Genomic DNA, 23,432 nt, shown 5'->3' with positions numbered 1-23,432 from the left:
TTTACCTGAAAAAGCACGGGAACACATCCAACACAAAGCCTCAACCAGGCCCGTGAATATCCGCAAATATAGCTCTTCAGCAACCCATGCTTGTCGTAAAAGGTGACTATGCTTGACGTAACGGGATCGGGGGGTCAGGCTCGCTGACTTGGTTGATGCATGTCATCGATCCCAATTGCGTGGATTGATGCTCATGATATCAATCACTTGATTATCTGCTCCATACTCGATTATTTACAGACTGCCGTCATATATCTGGAATATTGCTGAGTGCGGCGTAAAACAACAAACATTCAAACACAATCTATTATCAAAACACCCTCCAAAAATGAGAAATTAAAGTAAAGTCTTATTTTGTTCATATTTAGTTTTATTTATAATAAATTTGGATTAATAATTTAATCACTGGTGTTAATTTCATGTCTGTAATTCAATGCACATGACCAAACCCCTTAACTTTGAATAATTGACTTTTCACAAACGGTTTGGTTAGTGAGTTGCCTCTATCGTTGGGTACCTACGCACATAATAAGAAATTAATAATTTACTTATCACAGTATAGATCATATCCGTTTATATCACTATCTGATGTTACGCTTTAATTGCTGAAATTATAATGAATTCAAAATGTAGGAAACATTTTACTAGACATTAATTTGCCGTCATTTGTAATGCAATTTGTATCAACTTTTAAACTAATTATACATCGCATAATATAATGATTAGAATGCCTGTAACGGGAATGGGAAGATGGGAATATTAGTCGATTAGTCACATTTATCAGATATGCGCTTCAGTAGTATTGTAGTATATCTCCAGGTAGATGTTAACATTGTTGCTGTCATTGTTTATGGGTAATTCACAAAGCAAGAAGCAAACAAAATATGCTGTTATGACGCAATTATTCAATCAAAGGTTACAAATCACTTGTGTGGGGTGGTAATGCTCTAGATTATGCCCTTGTTCGTGTGCCCTTGCTCTATTTAGCAAACAGCCAAAACCCGAGACTCAGCAACATATCCGATTACACTGACCCAGGCAGGCCCTAGCAGAATTCTCCCTGCAAGTCAGTTTTTCATGCGATACTGACGCCCTAGTTTTCTTCCAGCCCATAGAGAATAAATTTAAAAGAAATCCTACTATTTGGCAGGTCTAAATTACCCTACTTCTCGTGCTGAAATTAAGCATTGTTCTGGGCTCCTTTGCATTGTATTTTGTAGATAAATATTTTGAACTACGAAAATTGTATTTGTCTTCTGACACCGGTACTGCCGCTGATGAAGCTGTTTATAGCTCGAATAAGAATGTCGAATTGTCGTCAATTGTCTGATGTCAATACATCAATGACATTTGAGGATATCATATAGTTATCATTGATGCCGCGCGACACTTTAATATAAAGTATAACCAAATTGACTTGTATGCGGCCCGTGGAGATCCGGGGTAGAATATTTCTTCAGCAACCCATGATTGCCGTAAAAGGCGACTACGTTTGTCGTAAAAGGCGACTAACGGGATCGGGTGGTCACGCTCGCTGACTTGGTTGATGCATGTCATCGGGCCCAACTGCTTGGATCGATGCGCATGTTGTCTACACTGGATTGTCTGGTCCAGACTAGATTATTCACAGACCGCCGTCATATGGCTGGAATATTGCTGTGTGCGGCGTTAAACAACAAACCAAACCAAAGACTAGTATGCAAATTACGATGTGAACATGTCCATGATCATGCACTTCGTAATATCAAATACTAATATTTCATTGTGTGAATTTAACTGGATCAGTTGTAACATGTGATATCAATTTACCATCAATATCTTTCCTGGTTGGTTGGTCTATCAATGTTTACAAAATAAAAATATTAAAATTAAAAAGGAACACAGAACAAGGTAGACACAATTTTATGGATAACAACCTCTTTAATACTGTAAAAAGCTACGTGTAGTATAGATCCTTATACCGTTGCCAAGCAAGGCTAAATGAGGGACTTAGTACAGATTATATATAGTAGGTGGAGGATTAACAGTAGAGGATTAACAGTAACAACAATTGCACATATATCGTGTTGTGACAGTATTATCCCCTTGTTGTCAACACCTTACCCATACCGAAACGCCTAACAAACAATTTAATGAACACAGAACAGTTCTTAATTTCAGGCTAGAGCTGAGGCAAACTAGACTTTCCCAATCATTCTAGACTTGAGTTAGACTCCTTTTTACTTTATCCTCTTGGGACTGGGAGACAGCCAAAATCAGAGCTCCTACCACACCATAACAAGTCCAGTTAGGCTCCCCGCTGGGGCTCCAATCCGTTCTGGCAGCTGGGGTTTGGTTATATCATCTAACATGGCCAACGGTGTTCTAGTACACAAAACCCTTACCAGTTACTGTTCTATTTGAAATGACTGCAGCGCTCCATTTTGAAAAGAAATTGTGTGTGCCGTTTAATACCCTTCTCAGCAATATTCCCAGTGATATGACGGCTGTCTGTTGTATAAGAAATAGATGCAACTAGAATCTTAAATCCTTACGTTGTACCTTTTCCTCAAATACTTATCACATGCAGTATACAGTATATCAAGTGTAATATACTGTTTATCACATGCAGTATCCAGTGTGTAGCGAGCTCGGTGGTGGGCACATTTCTTTTCCCCCTCCTTCAAACAAACACGTACATCATGGGGGTCACGAGGTCACAGGTCAGGCGTGGACTCATCGGTTGTCTTATAAGGTCAAGTGTAAGATCTTCTGGACGACCGCTGAACTAGAGGCATGTGAATTGTGAATGAGGTACTACGTAGTCTGGCTTTATTACTTTTTAAAAATATTGTCAACACTTTTAGAAGCTATATATGCATGTAAACCAGCGCGAGCGGGGCAGTTTGAAACATGAGCACTAAACACCTCTAGAGAAGACCTCACAATAAAATGATATGAACCCGCGGTCGGACTTGTGTTTTCAATTCAAGACGTATCAGGTAGAACTACTACTAAGTTGGAAACGGCTTCCTAACTGTAACGTTAACTGAACATACCGCCTTTTTTCACACATTTATGATTGGCGACAATGCAACAACGATGCCTTGATAATTGTGGCATTGTTGCATTGTCGCCCGATGGTAAAATATAAAAAAGGGTTATTCAAAGCGTGACCTCCACTTCCACATTAAATTATGAACCTTCATTGAGTGAGGTGAGAGTGAGGAGCAAACTGTATGAACGTCATAGCTTGCTCGGGGAAACCCCAGGGAATGTGGAAGTAGTCTGTCAGGGTTTACGTCATTTCAAGACTACAGTCTCTTGGAAAACGTATGAACGTCAAAATGTATCGTTCATAAACTTATGCACTTCAATTGCGCGGTCATGTGACCAACCTATCGTCCGATGTAAATGCCGTATATCGTGTAAATTTCACATTAGAAAAAACAAATAAAACACACCCATTGTCCGATAGAGGTAACTGTACATAGCAGAGGGATATGTTATCCTAATAAACTTGGTAACATGGTTAAGTTTGACTTCTTGTAGGGTGTCTGAATGCCATTAACAGGTTTCATCTCCTAACTGACTTATGAGTAAATCTCGCGGCGCTGCGCGCGACAGATACCAGATCAAGGCATACCAGTGATACGAAACCAACTGCTCACTAAAGGATGCCTTGGGTATCACGTGCGTCGGGGGACCAGCGCCATCTGATTGGCTGTTAACAGCTGTACAATGATGTGTTGAGAACATGATTATCTACTATTGAAGAATTATTTCTAATAGTATATTTCCTTTCTTAAGATATATTTGAAAGAACCCAATGATAATCAGGGAATTGTAACTCTAATTTGTAGGTTTGATTAAGCTCTTAAAATGGCACAAAATCTTGATCACTAAGACAAAATTGTTATGGATGAGCAATGATTCTGACACCGTTATCAAGCAAATGATTTACAAACTAGGTATGAGCATGAAATAGATACATAACTTACTTACTTTGGAGATTTAACGTGCGCTTTCCGACTGATGCGTATTTCGCACACGGAGATACATAACAATAGATAGATGTTTATAAAACAGATAAGGTTGATGTACACTGATTGATTAGGTAGTTTTGATAAGATATGTTTATACAAGAGATAGGGTTGATGTACAGTAATTGATGGGTATGGGATTTACACAAGGATTACTAAGAAGGAATGCATGGGAAGCCAGTGGGCAGATAATAGTTCAGATTTTTGGCAAACTGATGAGATCATGGTAAGCTGGAGGGATGTGGTATCCTTGATCTCTGTTTATGGCTGGCTGAATTCTTTTGATGCAAATGATCATTACACAGGTCCCTGATGGAGTGAATATCATTAACATGCCAATGTCTTATGAGGAAATTACTACTTTTTTAATTGATGACTTAACCAAAAAGGTTCAGACAGTACTTGATCAATATCTGCGGTTTTATGTTTTCTGTGGAAAAAATCCCTGTGCAGCCAAAACCTTTCCAAAGGTTGATGATATTTAATGTTAATGAATTAATGAGTATATAAGTTTATAACTACAATCCTGATTCCCCCTTCTTCACTTTGTCTCATAAGTGTTGTTCGTCTCGGGCCTTTGAAAGGCAAGAAGAAGTGATACACATAAGGAAGAAAATATATGGATGTCAAATTCTTCATTAAGAGGAACTCAAAGTTTCAGAGTATATGCTTACTCCTTCATCAGGTGAATGAATGCCATATGAGGCAGACAGCATAATATAAATTTCTGTGCATGTACGGACAACAAAATTAATACGATAACAATAAGTGGAAAATAACAAAGGGTAGAAACTAACAAGGGAAGCTAACAGATGATTGGCACTGATAGGTGATTAGCAATAGGCAGTTGAAGCCAACACTTTACAGTATCTAGCGCTGATGGTATGGAAGCCAGTACTTAAGTTATATAGATAAGTAATGATCAGCGTTTGGTGGTTTTCGTCTCAGCGTGGTTGAGGTTAGGTGTTTGTGGTGGCCCTTCTGAAGAATGTGGCTGATCTGGTGTCGCAGGTAGTCAATCTGTCCCATTAAGGGGTTTGCTTTATGCCTTTAATTTCTCAATGTTGCTGATGAATTCATCGTAATTGTGTCTGGGCATAGATATGTAAGTGCTTTGGCGAGGACGTTGATTTGAGTTTTGGTGATGGTTTTACTGCTGAGGTTGACAACTGTCTTCTTGATGTGTATCTGGCTTTGCTACCCGTGTGCTTGTGTGCTATTTGCTATTCTTACTGTACATTTGGCTTCATCCAATTATCTGTATGCTTGTTGTTATCTAATGCTACTTGTTATCTACTACCGTTGTTGTCAATATTAATCTGCTGCTTGTCACAACATGTCATGCATAAATACCTCTCATCATAAATTTGTACGTTTTTCTTACTTATATGTCAACTTCTAGAATGGCACTCAAACAGTTCCCTGGAGAGGAGGGTTTATCAGGGAGCAAAATGTCATGATAAACATATTTCGCGAAGGACATTCACAGTTTTCACTGTGTTGATTTCGTTACTGTTTCAAAAGTATCATGTTGCAAAGGAAAATAACTCAATTTTAAGGGAATACTGGATGATACTGTGGCCGTAAATGTACGTCAGTCCAAACAGCAACTACTACTATTACTACTCCTAGTTGAATGTACGTTTGCGTAAGTAGGAAACAGAAGGGCCTTAACGAGGTTTCTTTATAGATAGGCAGGGATACCCACTAACAAACATCGACAGTTATAGGCATTGTTAATTTTTCGTTCCAGGTAAAGATGTACACATCACATTCAACTTCTTTTTGGGGCGGTCGGGTAGCCTAGTGGTTAAAGCGTTCGCTCGTCACGCCGAAGACCCGGGTTCGATTCCCGACATGGGTACAATGTGTGAAGCCCATTTCTGGTGTTCCCCGCCGTGATTTTGCTGGGATATGGCTAAAAGCGGCGTAAAACCGTACTCACTCACTCACTCACTCAACTTCTTTTTTTTTGTTACAGCATGTGGTATGCTTGGGAACCCCGGAACCTGTCAATCTACCGCTTGTGCTCTAGGGCTGCCGACACTTAGTTGTCCTACTGGTCAAGTGTGCTGTTTTATGTTACCGGGTATGTACCATAGCTATTCTCCACAGTGAAATCGCGTGTGTCCCGAAGTTTTGTTGGTTTGTTGGTTTAATGCCACAGTCAGCAATATACCGGCAATATGACGGCGGTCTTTAAATAATCGAGTCTGGACCAGGCAATCCAGTTATTGACATTATGAGCATCGATCCACACAATTGGGATACGATGACATGCATAAACCAAGTCAGTGAGCCTGATTACCCGATCTCGTCAGTCGCCTCCTCGTGTCCTGAAGTCCCAGTTGACAGATAATTACTATTATGAACGTCCTACATGACCTCCACATTGATTCATTGTACCATTGATTCATTACCTAGAAATCTGTTAATCTAGATGCTTTCATCAATCTTCATACTAAATTCTTCTGAAAGTAAACCTAATTCAATTCTGATGTGGTCGCACCTCAATACCGACACTGTTCTCATGAACGAGCTTATAGTTATGCAAATGACTTGAAACATTGTAGAGGATGAATGCAACAGTTGAGTAATAGTCATCCTTTTTGTTTAGGGTAACCGGCGTTGACAACAACAACAACAACAACAATATACGCAAATGACACGTAGCAGCTGAAGATACCAAAGGAAATACTTGTATGTTACTTGGGGGCAATAAATGCACATATCAAAGGTTTTCGGTCAGCTATAGAGCTCATTGTTTTCATTGCTATTCCAGCAAATATGTTATCAACATGTTTGTGAAACTACGATGTCAGTGATTTAAGTGCGTTTAGTCCCCATAGAAATATTTTGGATATATCACTGCATCCAGGAAAAGGATTGACTGAAAGCATAAGCGTTATACACCGCATCCTTGCACATGCAGCGTCACGGAGCCTGACCATCAGATTAAAAAATTCTACCCTTTTGACCAACAGCAATAGCTGGAGACCTATACTCAGTTTCCCGACACGTTCCACGAGACGATCTCATAGCAATGGCAACATGACACAGCCAAAACCATAGCAAAACGTTTAGGGTAAGTGTGATGCACCACGTCCATGCATGGCGATTCCTGAGCAAACCAGAGCCTTCCAAATCGGCTGCCTTTTACGACAAGTCCTGGAGTGCTGGAGACTTTTCTGACCCCGTGTAGAAGGATCACATCAGTCCCTTAAAAATCTCTCTAAGGAGGTTTGCAACCGTGTCCAAATCATTCTGGAGTGCTTTCAGTCTAGGCTCGGGTCATTCCCCTCTACCGGTTCAAAAGGCTCGGGTCACCCCGTTGGGCTTAAATCAAGCCCCCTATCTTTTCACAGTTTTCTACTTCTTTTCAGTTTTTGCATACCATTCATGTTTCAGATGTTCATATGAATTAATAAACAAAATTTATAAAATAAACAAATGGAAACTGAGTCAGTCCTGTCCCCCTAAGAGACGAACAGTTGGAAAGTTATTTATAGCACTGCTTGAGATACATTCACCAGTGAAGTATTTTTACTTCATTATGACTAAATATTATACATTCTGCAATCAATCAGACAATGATATATATTCACTGTTCAGTATCTTGCCTTAATTCCTGATGAATACAACATGATCACTTTCTCATGAACTTGTCCAGGGACAGAAGTTTCATGGACCATTATCTAATCATGTCTTATATAGTCATCTTATTACTGAATAGTCCCAGGTTGATGCTTGAAGTCCCCATTATTAGATCATGGTCCATGAAACGTCGGTCCCTTGAAGACCTAAAGGTGACCAAGCTACAGCCTTGTCCGTGGTCCTGAGTTTGTCCAACTTGACTATCACACAGATAATCAAATTCAATTATTGAATCATATACAATCAACTAGCCACATACGTGCCGGTTTCGCCTCCATAACTTGGACTTGTTGTGGTTGACATACCGTTTGATGTCTTTGTAATCAGTGTTTCAGGTTGTTTATACTCTGTCATGTTTCCTTTGACCAGTATTTACTTTTAGATGGTACTCCTATCAAGGTAGTAGAGGAGGCCAAATTCCTGTGCCTCATATTTGACCGTCATCTCACATTCTTACCACACATTCAAAATGTCAAGGGAAAGTGCCTGAAGGCTCTCGACTTGTTAAAAGTCAAATTCCGAGTGGGGTGGGGGATGAGACCACCCGCCTGCACTTGTACATATCGTTAATGTGCTCCAAACTAGACTATGGTGCCATTGTCTATGGTGGAGCCTGCAAAAGAGAAATCAGACACAATACATCACCAGGGCCCAAGGCTCTCAAGCTTTCAGGACCTCTCCCGTGGACAGTTTGTATGTGGTGGCTGATGAACCTTCACCCGAACTGCGCCACATTAAACTTTCATTGCATATATCACTAAACTGCACTCAAACATATCCAATCCAGCATACAATTGTGTTTTCAACCCTCAGTATGAAAACCTGTTTCAAAATCAATCAAACCTGATTCTACTACTTGGAATCAGAATTCAGCCACACATCACAGCAGCTAAAATTGATCTTAATATAATACATTTCCGTCTTCTGTCTTCTCCTCCCTGGCAGATGGTGAAGCCAGAGGTAGACCTCACTCTAACCCAACTCAAAAGATTCGAAACAAATCCTTTGTTTTTTCAACACGCGTACAACCAATTGTGAACTCATTATAATTCTCACAGGTCCATTTTCACAGACGTGTCCAAGGATGGTGGCAAAGTTGATAGTGCCACCGTCAATGGATCCAGAACTGTCCCCTCAAGTATCCCTGATTCTAGTTCTATCTTTACTGCTGAAACCAAAGCTATCCTAACAGTTTTCACCTATATCAAACGTCAAAGCCAATAAAAAACAAATTCATCATCTTCTCTGATTCGTTGTCTAGCCTTCAGGCATTTAAAAATCATATCACCCTAATATTCTAGACATTTTAGAACGTTTCAATGATCTTTCCACTGGCCAATGAGACATCGTCTTTTGCTGCCAAGTCATGTAGTCATAATAGGTTACTCAAAAGCCGATGCTGCAGCTAAAGCAGCTCTTGACAAACCGTTTTCTCCACTACTTTTCCTGTACAGCGATTTTAAACCAACTGTTAAAAGTTATACTCGGGATCTCATGCAAAAGAGGTGGGACACCCAAGTAGAAAGCAATAAACTTCACGAATTAAAAACAACAATAGGTCATACACATACATGTACTTGGGTTGTCAGTCAAGAAATGACGAGATCAATTTACGACGAACTGGCCAGTCGGTTTACTCACGAATATCTGCTTAAGACAGATGAGGACGAACCTCCTAAGTGTATCCCTTATGATGAAAGGTCATTTTTTTGCTTGACTTTGTGGACTTTGCAATCGCAAGGGATTCAAATTATCACAGCGTAATTCTGAAAGATCCCTTTTCCCGTGTCTTATCATCAGCTATTTTGAAGAAATTAAGTGTATAATAAATTTTAAATATGTATGTAAATAATGCAATGCTTGTTTTTAAATTTGTTGTGATGTTATCATCAACTGACTTTATTGAAGGCTCTGTCCAGGGGGTAAAAGTACTGTAAAATAATTGTCCCCCCGTGTGACACGTAATCCTATCATAATCGATGTCATCAACTGTCATCAACCAGTGTTTTTAAGCCAACTCATTGCTGAGTATTTTTTTTGTATTGCCTAGTATTGTGCACAACTACCAATGGCTAATGTGATGACGTAAATTATGCTGAGGTGTCATGTAAGTCCCCATGATCCCCAGCGAGGTAGCCTAGCTGTGGTTGCTGGGGACCTTTAGCCTGTGTTTTAAAAATATAGTAATGATATTGTTATGTATGTTTGATAAAATGTGTCTTTATATATAACTTTGCATTGACATAAACTTGGTTTCGTCGCTATATGGGTGAAATAATTCCGATGCGACGTTAAATGTTAACTCACGTACTGCCCACAAAGAGCACTTCTTGTGCATTATTGGGAGTGTACGCCGACGTCAAAGGCCAGCTGCAACGTGAACCGAGCTGGGCCAGGCGCTGCAAGGGACTCCCTCAAATTGCCATTGGGAGATTCATTCGGACCATCCAACGATGTGTAAACGAATGTTTCACCAATGGCGGGGGCATGAATATTTTTTATTCATACATCTCAAAGGTTCCGTCTTTTGACACCACACCCTGTCATACACCACGAACATGATTGTCATGTAACCCCTAGTCCTACCTTTTTCATATACAAATTCCATTGGCCGCAAAAGGCAAAATAGCGGTGAAGTTTATATGAATCTATCACTGAAAATAAGAGATGACACCAGGTGGTGGCGAAATGGGTGAGCATGTGGGAAACATATGGTTAACTGTTGTGAACGACTCTTTGTTTGGTATATATCTCCGTGAATTTTTTTAAAATTACGTAAACTGTATTTACACACTGACACAAGGACTCTCTCCATTACTTCTTTTGTCATGTTAGCATGACAACCATGGACATGTATCTAGGAGTTATTGACATATCTAGTGAGTGAGTATGGTTTTACGCCGCTTTTAGCAATATTCCAGCAATACCACGGCGGGGGACACCAGAAATGGGCTTCAGACAGTGTACCCATGTCGGGAATCGAACCCGGGTCTTCGGCGTGACGAGCGAACGCTTTAACCACTAGGCTACCCGACCGCGCCTATTGACATATCTAGGTGTTACTGACATATCTAGGTGTTACTGACATATCTTGGTGTTGCTGTGTTAACTAACCTGTATTGTGATCCATTAAGTCATCTACGATGCCACACAAACATGTCACACTTTGCTGCAACTCGTTGGGTTTAACTCTGATCCCTACTGTCAGGGATGCCAGGGAATCCCGAAGTGATGCAGGCTTCAGATGAAGAAGTGACCTGCCTTGGCATGTGTTTGTGACCGGTGCCACGAGTGGGGCAAAACACGATTCACCTTTTCGCTAACACCTGGTATGTGATAGTGATTCACTACCACATGCTCATGATAGAGTCGGGGTCGTACTACTTTTAGTAGACACTTAGTATGGTCATGGAAATAGTTTTAATCATCGCTTTAATCAGACCTTTTACCACTTTGGCGAAATCCATGAGCGCGGCTATGGTGATGGAACACAAACATTTGAGCCTGCGATCATAGGATTCTGGTAAGAAACTCTCCATCGTTCGATACCGTTCGTTTGTTCGTTGTTTAAGACGGCACTCAGCAATATTCCAGCTATATGACGGCGGTCTGTAAATAATCGATTCTAGACAGACAGTCCAGTGATTAATATCAAAAGCATCGATCCACGCAATTGGGATCGATGACATGCATCAACCAAGTCAGCGAGCCTGACCACCCGATCCCGTTAGTCGCCTCTTACGACAAGCATAGTCGCCGACTATATCTGAGGGATGTGTTTATAAATCACTGTCAGATACAGGGCGAATCATGGTTAATACTCATAAATGTGTGACAAATAGTGGTGATGCAGTTTTTATTGAGCAGCGAAAGTAAGCCAGTACACCTGTTACATGGTCGTCCGACGGGTTGGTCACCTCCAAACATACCAGTTAATGTGTCTTGCTAAAACAGCATCATGATGTCTTTACTGACCCGCTGAAACGAAAAAAAGGCATGAGAGGAGTGATTAATAAAACCTTTAGCGAGTTGTTTTTTGGAAGGGTTCCGGGGTTCTTTCAATGAAACAATAGACATAACTTCACTACTGGTAGGGCGGTGGGCTAGCCTATTGGTTAAAGCGTTTGCTCACGTCGAGGACCCAAATTCGAATCCAGACGTTGGCACAATGTCTGAAGCCCGTTTCTGATGTCCCCCGCCGTGATATTACTGGAATATTGCTAAAAGCGGCGTAAAACCATACTCTCTCACTCAGTTGCTTGTTACGTCACAATTGAACCTGTTCGCACTCACTTGACGGTTACAAGATAGGTGTTATTGTTATACAAAATTATTTCACCGAACATTTTCCTTTTCCATATTTGGTTCTTTATATCTTCTACAAATCACGTAGACGAATTGAATCAATTATGAAAGCACCCGACATGGGTACAATGCGTGAAGCCCTTTTCTGGTGTCCCCTGTCGTGATATTGCGGGAACATTGCTAAGTGCGGCGTTAAACGAAACTCACTCACTCCTGGTAAGCACCGTTTCTTCACACACTTAAGGGTAATAGTGGAAACGCATTTTTTCATTTGTTTTGAGAACTTGAGATCCTCATTATATCCAACATATGAATCCAGTCTTCCACCAGCTTCACGAGGCTCGCTGGTAGTTGATGCATGTCATCATATCCCAATTGCGTGGATCGATGCTCATGATATCAATCACTGGATTGTCTGGTCCAGACTCGATTATGTACAGACTGCCGTCACATAGCTGGAATATTGCTGAGTGCGGCGTTAAACAACAAACCAAAATCCAAACCAGCTGCACCAATGTTTACGTTAAGCTATCGCCGACAGGTGTCTCGTAATACGAGCACCATTAATATAACACTAGCTGGATCCAATTGGGTTTGTAGTTGTCTGAATAGATACAAACCAACAACGCAGCATGTCTCGTCAGTTGCGTCACACTGATACCAAGATAACTCCACCTCCATTACGTCTTCACACTTTCCCTTGCAGGTGCCCGTTGGCTCGCAAATATTGCGGTCATCTATCAACAGATATGACAAAACATGGACATTTTAACATTCATGAGATGGTAAAACGTGTCAGGTGCCACCAATAGGTGAGGTACTATTTAGGGACGCATCGGAAGAACAAACTACAGATTAATACACACCTTAGAAATACACTGTTGTGTACACAAAATAAAAAAGTTTGGTGATTACTTTTCAATTTTCGGGCTTCGCCAAGGGGATTTCTGATGATAATTGAATGTTTTCTGTCGCTGATATTTACGCGATCAAATGGCCTGTGTTCGTATGGTGTTCCCCTGCTTCGTGCACGATGCCACAGCAGAACACCATCTTCACGAGACGGCCTTATGATCATGGTAAAGTAAAACTTTATGGTTGGTTGGTTTGTTGCTTAACGCCACAGTCAGCAATATTCCAGCTGTATGACGGCGGCCTGTAAATAATCGAGTCTTGACCATACAATCCAGTGGTTGACATCACCAGCATCGACTCACGCAATTGGCATCGATGACATGCATCAACCAAGTCAGCGTGCCTGACCACCCGATCCCGATAGTCGCCTCTTACGACAAGCTTAGTCGCCTTTTACGTCAAGCATGGGTTGCTGAAGACCTATTCTACCTCGGATTTTCACGAGCCAAAACTTTATGAGGCCAAGGTACAATGTGTATCGTATACTCAGTGACTTTTATGTTCACAGCAGCTTATGTGTAATTGTGGAAGAGTTGGCGTACACAGAGTTGGGTGTTGCTCGGAGTTGGAACTATTTGAGTGTGTATCACAAGCCTTAATATTCTTGTTGAAACGTTTGTTCGGATTTATTTCATTTAAAAATATTCATTGTTATCCTCACAACTTGTTTCGTTTATCACTTCTCATCTCGGTGCATCATTAGAACTTATCTCTAAATGACCTCTCGTTTAAGTTGAGTTTGTTGTTTAACGCCGCACTCAGCAATATTATGACGGCGGTCTGTAAATAGTCGAGTCTGGACCAGACAATCCAGTGATTAATACCATGAGCATCGATCCACGCAATTGAAATCGATGACATGCATCAACCAAGTCAGCGAGCCTGACACCCGATCCCGTTGGTCGCCTCTTACGACAAGCATGGTTTGCTGAAGACCTGTTCTATCCCGGAATCTTCACGGGTCTTTAGAAGCGATATTGCTTTATCGTGGGGATCCCCAGGTCAGCTGCTACTATAACAAAACCCGTGCAGGCCAGGGTAAGAGTATGGCCTAGTGAATTGTTTGATACCCTGTAAATAACAGCCAGTAATATCCGACAACATATTTATATGATACACACATGTGAGATGAATACTTTCTTCGATTAGAAGTCGTTTAAATGAGCTATTTTGAGAACTGAATTGAGTCACATATAAACATTAATGACCGTTAACGTTTACATTATCAATGAAAAAATGACAAAGAACAGAAAAAACATAACCTGCGCCAAAAACGTCCCGCATGTGTATTTCTTGGGAAGGGGCTGCTTCGTCCGAAGTCAGGGTACCACCACTCTGACCAATGACTATGGTAATAAAAAAAAAGATCAATATGTAATACCTGTATGTCAAATTCTACGTGTGGTAGCTGAAAAACTCTGAGCCAAAGAAGGATGATTCGTACACCCATGACAAGTCGCATGTATTAAGTGCAATATTTCCCGTTACAGGCTGCCCTCGAACCATTGACACCACCAGACAGCATATTTCTGCAGACATCTAAGTGATTGGTATTCTGTGTTATCAAGCATCTCCAACAGCCCTCCGTGTCAAATGTTGGTTGGTTTGTTGTTTAACGCCGCACACAGCAATATTCAAGCTATATGACGGCGGTCTGTAAATAATCGAGTCTGGACAAGACAATACAGTGATTAATGTCATGAGCATCGATTCACGCAATTGGAATCCCGTCAGTCGCCTTTTACAACAGGTCCATGTAGGTGATGATGCTCCTTCCTTTGTCGCTGTTCAAATGTGTGCAGTGGACTTCGAGAGAGAGGAGAGTGTGTGTGTGTGTGTGTGTGGGGGGGGGGGGGGTCAGACCATTTTGGCCAGTATTATGCTGACCAAGGCAACTGCGGGCGAGTATCAAGGCTAAACGCCGTTGAAACGCGTGTTTTTCCAAATATGACGTAACTAGTAGGAGGAACTGCCTGGCAAATATGATGCAAATGATGTAGAGGACTTTTTACATTTCGAGGAGGACCGTCAGACCAACGCACTCAAGCATCGTTGACAGAAATGTGTGTTCCATCAACGCGGTCGGTCGTTGTATTTTTGTTTGTTGATTAACGCCGCGCTCAACTATTTAATATTCCAGCTATATGACAGCGGTCTGTAAATAATCGAGTCTGGGCCAGACAATCCAGTAGTGATTGACATCATGAGCATTGATCTACGCGATTGGGATCGATGACATGCATCAACCAAGTAGCGAGCCTGACCACCCGATCCCGTTAGTCGCCTTTTACGGCAAGCGTGGGTTGCTGAAGACCTATTCAGCCACCCATCGTAACAGGTTCATTCTAGCATCACAGTCGATTTCTAAATACATGGGCTTTTTATATAAACAGTAACATGCTACATCATTATAGTTCCAGTTGTTTAATCACCATTTGGTTTAACAAATCATGTTGATGTTTAAACCTTTTGTCCAACTGATCTATGCTTGTAGGATAGATGAAATATCATATATAATAAAGCAAACTTAATAATTAAAAACAATATAATCGTGAAAATTGAATTGAAACTACTCAAAAAATAATTGATGAAACGTCCGCATGAGTATATATATATATATATATATATATATATATATATATATATATATATATATATATATGTTTCACCAATATTGCTTTATTCCTGTCAAACATGTCTTCATATCAGCTGGACATGGCTTCATCAGTAGAAATATACACACCTGGTTGACGTTCTGTAAATATGGTAGATATCACTGTAATAGAACGAAAAAAAGTTAGTTGCTGAAATTTATTTTGTTTTTGATGCTCCTGTGACACCAGATATCAACCAAATTGACTGCATGTGCTCGATATCACACTTGGCTGAAATGATCATCAGTAAAAGAGGGTTAATGTGTTCATTTCGGGCCAGCTGTTAGCTATAACATGTGTCAATCATCACAACAATACATCAATCCTTTAATCTCGGAATGTTTAGGTTCAGGACTGATTAGTCAATATTCTTGCGATGGGTGGGTGTGGATGTTTTACACTACATTGTTTCTTGACATCCAGCTTGTCTAGCATTTCAAGTTGTCAAACCTGAGACAGAAATATGTTTTTCAAGTACTTTCTGGAGTAAATGATCGTTTTTAAAATACCCACCCCTACCCTCCCCGAATATCAAGTGATCAGTCTATCATATACATAACTGATACACTCTATTTACACAAGATACATATTCTGATATTCGTTTTGCCTCTTTTACATAACATTGCCACGTACTTTTTAATTGCGTGATTGAGTGTATATTGTAATATGCTATTGTCAGCATTTTTCCAAATATATTACGTTATCCTGTAAATCTATGCAGGGGGTGCTGTAGACTAGTAGTTTAAGCGTTCACTGGTCACGCCGAAAGCCTCGGTGCGATATTGCTATAATGTCGCTAAAAACGGTCTAAAATACAACTCTCTCATTCACAATAAGTGGTTGGTTGGTTTATTGTTTAACGCCGCACTCAACAATATTCCAGCTATATGACGGCGGTCTGTAAATAATCGAGTCTGGACCAGACAATCCAGTGATTAATATCATGAGCATCCATCCACGCAATTGGGATCGATGACATGCATCAACCAAGTCAGCGAGCCTGACCACCCGATCCCGTTAGTCGCCTTTTACGACAAGCATAGTCACCTTTCACGGCAAGCATGGGTTGCTGAAGACCTATTCTACCCCGGAATCTTCATAAGTGTCTGGACCGGGTAAACAGTTGGTTGATAGCATGAGCAAAACCTGGGAACGATGACACCATGAACCAAGCCCGACAACAGTTCTCGGGTTACTGGTAAACTCACTCTGGAAGCAGCAGGCCTGTCCGGAGACACAAGTGTACCAGACTTCAATCTCGCCATGTCCACATTCACCTTTACATTCCCCTCGTTGAAGCTTGCAGTCTTGCTCTGAAATAGTCCTCAGAACAGGGTACAAGATGAATGTGATCTTGGCCGTTGAGGGAAGGAAACATACATTGCTAAGCAAAGACCTTGGTTTTATAGATAGTGCCGCTCCACTATCTGTAGTCAAAAAAGGTAAACAGTTAACAATAATTGACAATTAGACTACGAACTAGATGACCAAATATTTTCGTGAGTACTTATGGCAAAATTTATTACTTGATGAGCAGCAAGGTGTAAAGTTGTTTAATTTCCATCACACAAAATCCCAAATCATATATGCTTTCTCATTCTTAAACATGTGAATGGTATAACATTTTATAATTTTACAGTAAATGCTTTCTCATTCTTAAACATGTGAATGGTATAACATTTTATAATTATTACAGTAAAGGTCGTTAATGCTACGATGACTTAAAACAAACAAACATTTTTGTAGATAAGTGCTTGTTATTCACATAAAGTTTCAGCCTCTTAGTCTTGTGTCGTTTGAATGACACATGCTGATTTAAACATATCTGATCTAATAAAACGGGGTCGTGTTTTTCGAAAGAAACGGTCGTGTTGTATATGCACAATGTACCTATTAATGATGATTCGTACATTGAAACAAATAAATCACTACATTTTGAGCAAGGTGATGTACATAAGGTCCAATATGACAGACAAACAGTCATCAGGATCATTTTATTAATCAATATCCATAAATATATATACCAAAAATATACAAAACATATGAGGGAGAAAAACAGAAATAAAACTTTATGCAACGAGCCTTGTCTACAAGGCAGTTCCTCTACATATGATTCTATGAATCTCTGGGCATAATGGCACCTCTATCGACAGAAAACCGATGCAGAACGAGTGTGAAGGTAGGATGTATACCGCGATGTGAACGTCTTATTGTGAGGAAATTGATTTCTTTAACAAACGGGTAACGTGATACACTGGAAGAACAAATTTCCCTTTGAAGGACAGTAACCAAACCCCAAGGCGTAACAGAGAGCTGTTATATTATTCCTGGACTCATACCCGTCTTGCATGTTCCAATTACTATCGGTGTTTGGGCTGCAGGCAAACAAATACTATTGCTGACTGCGGCGAAGAGTATGCACACCTATGCGCTTACTTACTCCATGGTCGCCAGAATTAATGAACTTATATGTGATTGCAAACATTTTTATTGAGAGAAACAGTTGTTGGATACATCAGAATATTTATCTTCACTCATTTCGTCTCACATGGAGGTCCAGCTGCGTGTATAGGGTGCACGTAGTTGTCGAGCAACTGAAAGGAGAAAAGAATAATGAACAGACACTGAATTCGGGAAGGCAATACATGCACAAGGAACTGCGCTTATTCAACACAAACTGTCATGAGTAGTTTGTTTGTATGTTTGTTTAATGCCGCACTCATTACCCAAATACTTCATCAAGATGTACGGCTTTTCCACAGTGCTTTTGGGGGGCACGGGTGGCCAAGTCGTCTAAGGCGCCGCGATTCGCTGTGCAGAGTTGCGTCCCTTGGGCACGCCAGAAACCTATGATTATTGGTTCGAATCCCGGTTCGCCCCGATTATGTTTCTAGGTTTGTCAGCACTATACCCGTGCTCGTGGGTTTCACCGAAGTGGTAAACGTCTGAGACCTGAATCAGTTCGGGCTTTCCTCCCACATTAAGCTGACACGCCGTGATATAACTGGAAAACTGTTAAAAGCGGCGTTAAACCAAACTCACTCACTCACTCACCATAGTGCTTTTAGGATATCACCTGTAAACAATATGTACATGGAAGGTGACGAAAGTCTCTAACATCTGTGCAGTACATCAGTAAATTGCACTGACATCTTACAACCATATACGTTTTCAGTCCGCTCTATTAGGACCTGCTTCATCGCAAAGAAACAAGCTGGTTCCACCAAAGATCAGAATCAAAACAAATATCACCGTAACCAAAACTGTTCTCGATATCAGCTCACCGAAGTCTGGCTTCCTCTCCTTCGTCTAATCTCATTCTCACTCACTTTGGTTGTTTGTTTGTTTGTTGTTTAACGCCGCACTCAGCAATATTCAAGCTATATTACGGCGGTCTGTAAATAATCGAGTCTGGACCAGACAATCCAGTGAATGATATACGCAATTGGGATACGATGACATGCATCGAGCAAGTCAGCGAGGCTGACCAATCGGATCTCGTCAGTCGCCTCTTTCGAGAAGCATGCTGAAGACCTATCCTAACCCGGATTTTCACGGGTCCATTGTATCATAGGATTGGATTCTCATTGCAACTGATTTTTACACGCGTTCCGTCAAACAAGACACAAAACTCTTTTCCTATATACTCATATACTCTACAGATGATATTGAAGTTCCAATGGAATGAATGTTAATAATTATCTTTTATGTAATGTCGCATCGGCATATTTCAGCCATATAGCGACTAGAACAAATGATATATTCATTAAAAGCTGGTTGTGGGATTTACCCTAACATAGCGTTTGTGTGTGTGTCTGCATGTACTAGTGCAGACAAATGCGATAACATGCCACAGTGTAGCACGAATACCCAACGCAGACACATAATATTGACTCCGAGCCGACAAGACTTTGTTTTTGCCCCATAATACCGAGCGACAGGCAGGGTAACAATAAATACCATATTTTGACGTCTTTTGGTAGTTGACTCTCAAAACGCATAGAGACAATTATATAACATCCAATGATTTGAATATAGTTTCGATGCAACTACTGGTGTTTTTTTACACAAAGGAGATGTAAACGCACATATATCTTTTCCACTGTCATACATCGCGCATCTGTAAATGTTTTTCACGCGGTATTTCATGACAAACACATTGCATTGACGTTTTTAATTCAGCATGCATATAAAGTTTGCTTTGATGATCTTGTTATTGTTATGTGGCTACCCGTGAAAATCCGGGTTAGAATAGGTCTTCAGCAACCCGTGCTTGCCGTAAGAGGCGAGTATGCTTGCCGTAAGAGCCGACTAACGGGATCGGGTGGTCTGGCTCGCTGACTTGGTCGATGCATGTCATCGATCCCAATTGCGTAGATCGATGCTCATATCAATTACTGGATTGTCTGGTCCAGACTCTGGATGCTGGAATATTGCTGAGCGCGGCTTTAAACAACAAACCAACCAACCAACCGATTGTTATGTGGCAGTAGAGAATGGTGTAATTCAAGTGACGAAGTAAATTATCAGTGGCACCGATTGATTAACACACTTGTAAAACGTCGGGGACTGTCAGCGGCGAGTGCCTCTGTGTAAACATGAACATTAAAGGATTCATCGTTCGAGAAGTTTCTGGGGCGGTCGGGTAGCCTAGTGGTTAAAGCGGTCGCTCGTCACGTCGAAGACCCGTGTTTTATTCCCGACATTGGTACAATGTGTGAAGCCCATTTCTGGGGTGTCCCCAGTATGATATTGCTGGAATATTGCTAAAAGCGGCGTAAAATCTCACTCACTCACTCGAGAAGTTTCTGGAAGGCTGAGAAAAGGGCGATTCGAGGCCATTTTAAACCAAGTGCGGCATGGTTACTGAAAACCCCAAAGTCCTGCAACTTTCAACATTTTCCAGTTTTAACACCACCCGTGAAGACTCCGGGGTAGAATAGGTCTTCAGCAACCCATACTTGCCGTTAAAGGTGACTATGCTTGTCGTAAAAGGCGACTAACGGGATCGGGTGGTCAGGCTCGCTGACTTGGTTGATGCATGCATCAATCCCAATTGCGTGGATCGATGCGCATGATGTTAATCACTGGATTGTCTGGTCCAGACTCGATTATTTACAGACCGCCGTCATAAAGCTGGAATATTGCTGAGTGCGGCGTTAAACAACAAACAAACCAAACCAGTTTTAACACCACAGACAGTACTGTATTAAAACATTTAACACTTATACAATTCTGAAATTCGCGAACGCTCTTAAATTAATTGTAGGACGGGATACCGGCTGAAGCTATTTATCTGACCCTAAGTAGTGTATTGTAAACCTAAAACTCTGCTTGCTCACTCACTCACTCACTCGACACGATAATGAATCTCTCAAGATGCTTGTCGTTAGAGGCAACTAACGTCAGGTTTGGAAATTGAGCTGATTTCGAGTCATTGTGCCCCAGTGGTGTGGATCGTTGCTGGTGTTTTCAGTTACTGTTCCACACTCACTGTTTACACGCTTAACCAATATGGTAAGAACACACCTGGGGATGGTATGAAACAACTTTTACTTACTCACCCTCAAGCAACGGGATTCGTTCTCTCTGCATCTCCAAAAGATGAACGTTCTGCAAGAAACACGTCAAACTTGACCAAAAGAAAATAGAACAATATGCATTGATTAGACAAAAGCAGTGACTGGAGAAAGGGCAGGAAGGCAACACTGTTATGCCCTCGGGACCATTAAAGAAAGTGAGTAGGGGAGTTGGATTTACGCTGCTTTGAACAGTCGGTTATTTCATGAAGTGTCAACTTAATGTGGGAGAAACGCCGGAAGTGATGCAGGTCTGACAGCTATACCACTTAGGTGACCCACGAGCACGGATATGGTGCTGACAAACCTTAAAACATAGTTGTCGCGAATCGGGATTCAACTATTATAGGCTTCTGGCGCCTTTGAAGACTGGGCCGCCCGTGGTGACGAGGACGGTCGGGTAGCCTAGTGGTTAAAGCGTTCACTCGTCACGCCGAGGACCCGGGTGCGATTCCCGACATGGGTATGATGTGTGTAGCCCATTTCTTGTGTCCCCCGTCGTGATATTGCTGGAATTGCCAAGAGCGGCGTAAAACCAAACTCACTCACTCCTACCAACGATGATACCCAAATCCACCTTAGCCACATTTGAAAATTTTAGTGTTATTTTGTAATCCTCCGTATTTGTGCAGAATTCGAGGCGTTGCCTTCTTACTTAAAATTGCTTTTGCCGAATGTTCCCAATGAGTATAGGTTTCCCTGTGCTCGCGTGAAGACGAATATGGTTGCAAATCATTTGATAGTATGATTTGTGTTAGAGGTTTCAATCAATAGGATCCCGGTGCTTATTTGAGTGAGTGAGTGAGCGCCACTTTTAGCAATATCACCACCAGAATTGGACTTCATACATCGTACCCATGTGGGGAATTGGGCCCGGGTCGCCGGGATGACGAGCGAACGCTTAAGCTACAAATTCCATTGAATTTGACACGTATCAGCTATACGGCATTTTAGCAGCCGGCATCTATCAACGTCATCATAACTTATTTATTCATTTCATTGTTTGTTGTTGTTTATGCCGCACTCAGCAATATTCCAGCTATATGACGGCTTTCAGTAAATAATCGAGTCTTGACCAGACAATCAAGTGATTGACATCATGAGCATCGATCCACGCAACTGGGATACGATGACATGCATCGACCAAGTCAGCGAGCCTGACCACCCGATCTCGTTGGTCGCTTCTTACGACAAGCAAAGGTGAGGTGAAATTGGGTTTAACGTCGCGTCCAAGATTATTGCACTTATATAGCGACGTGCATGAAACCATCGATCACGGGTATAGTGCTGACAAACCTATAACATAATCGGGGCGAACCGGGATTCGAGCCCATAATCATAGGTTTCAGGCATGCCAAAAGGACGCAACTCTGCACAGCGAATGGCGGCGCCTTGGATGCCCCGTACCCACACTCAAAGATGAGGGGGTGGGGGTAAATTAGTATGCCAGAGAAAAACAGGACGGAACTTGATCATAGAACAATTTTCACGAAACAGCGGGATGTGAACGCGCCAAGTCCAAAGAGGAAGTCTGACGAAAGTACTCATTTGCCACGGCAAATTATAAAGTTGACAGCTAAATATATACTTACTATGAGTTTATCCGTTTATGAACAGTGAAATGTGGGTTTTATGCCGTACGTTTTATGTTATTCCGTGCATTGTAAAGAAATTGACCACGGATAGGATTTCCACCTAGTTCTCGGCACCCTTACGACAAGAGACATTCTGTGTTTTAAACATAAAAACACTCCCCCCTAATATAGGTTATTTATGGTTAAATAAGGCGCATTGTACTTACTGTTCAGTGTGTGATTATCCCAAATTCCATGCAGCGATAGGTAGGATTATATTTTATGTTTCTAAATTCATCTGGTTCTGTTTAGTTCAGCGACTCGAAATGTTCAACAAGTATATTGTGGGGCTAATATAGACTACTGTATGTTGCTCAATGTCTTACGCTGAGGAACAGATGTACATGTGGCAATGAACTTCTCAAGGATTGCCCACTCCTGTGGCTTGAGACAGACATTACTCATGGGACACCATCTTTGTGGCTGTGTATGTTTGGGAAAACCCCGCGGAATGGGATATGTTTGTCATGGATATTCCCAGGGACTTAGATTCAATGGTCCCTCGTTAAAGAAAATATTTTTCACCGATGTGGGATGCGTCATCTTCATAGGTAGGACAATAGTTAAATCACGAGAAGCAGCGTTATAACGTCAGCCCATTCTGCATTCTGGCATCTCAGAATTGTCACAACAAAACAAAAACTGCAGTTAATAAAAGGCACGAAGCTT

At 41.2% G+C, this 23,432-nt stretch overlaps 2 protein-coding genes across 8 annotated transcripts in view; one reads left to right on the top strand and one right to left on the bottom strand.

Moving 5' to 3' along the window:
• LOC124122010 (mucin-2-like) overlaps positions 1 to 6,762 on the top strand; it is a 119,049-nt gene extending 112,287 nt beyond the window's left edge. The window contains exons 14-15 of the mRNA XM_048391189.1: positions 6,004 to 6,111; positions 6,640 to 6,762. Of these exons, the coding sequence (XP_048247146.1) occupies positions 6,004 to 6,111; positions 6,640 to 6,644 (113 nt within the window). The 3' untranslated portion in view covers positions 6,645 to 6,762. The remainder of the gene's footprint in view (positions 1 to 6,003; positions 6,112 to 6,639) is intronic.
• A 4,756-nt stretch (positions 6,763 to 11,518) lies between these two features.
• Positions 11,519 to 23,432, bottom strand: part of LOC124122014 — a 31,476-nt gene continuing 19,562 nt past the window's right edge. For 3 of the 7 annotated variants that reach the window (XM_048391371.1, XM_046485162.2, XM_046485163.2), the window contains 5 exons: positions 16,759 to 16,863; positions 15,640 to 15,672; positions 14,159 to 14,242; positions 12,602 to 12,718; positions 11,519 to 11,654 (listed from right to left, as the gene is read on the bottom strand). In XM_048391371.1, the coding sequence (XP_048247328.1) occupies positions 11,644 to 11,654; positions 12,602 to 12,718; positions 14,159 to 14,242; positions 15,640 to 15,672; positions 16,759 to 16,863 (350 nt within the window). In that variant the 3' untranslated portion in view covers positions 11,519 to 11,643. Of the gene's footprint in view, positions 11,655 to 12,601; positions 12,719 to 14,158; positions 14,243 to 15,639; positions 15,673 to 16,758; positions 16,864 to 18,022; positions 18,145 to 21,110; positions 21,164 to 23,432 lie in introns of those variants that run through there. The other 4 variants (XM_046485165.2, XM_046485167.2, XM_046485164.2 and 1 more) reach the window with 2 other exon arrangements.

The sequence above is a fragment of the Haliotis rufescens genome, unplaced genomic scaffold, assembly GCF_023055435.1.
Source record: "Haliotis rufescens isolate VD_foot unplaced genomic scaffold, xgHalRufe1.0.p SCAF_9, whole genome shotgun sequence".
NCBI lineage: Eukaryota > Metazoa > Mollusca > Gastropoda > Lepetellida > Haliotidae > Haliotis > Haliotis rufescens.
This window is presented reverse-complemented; position numbering and strand designations above follow the sequence as displayed.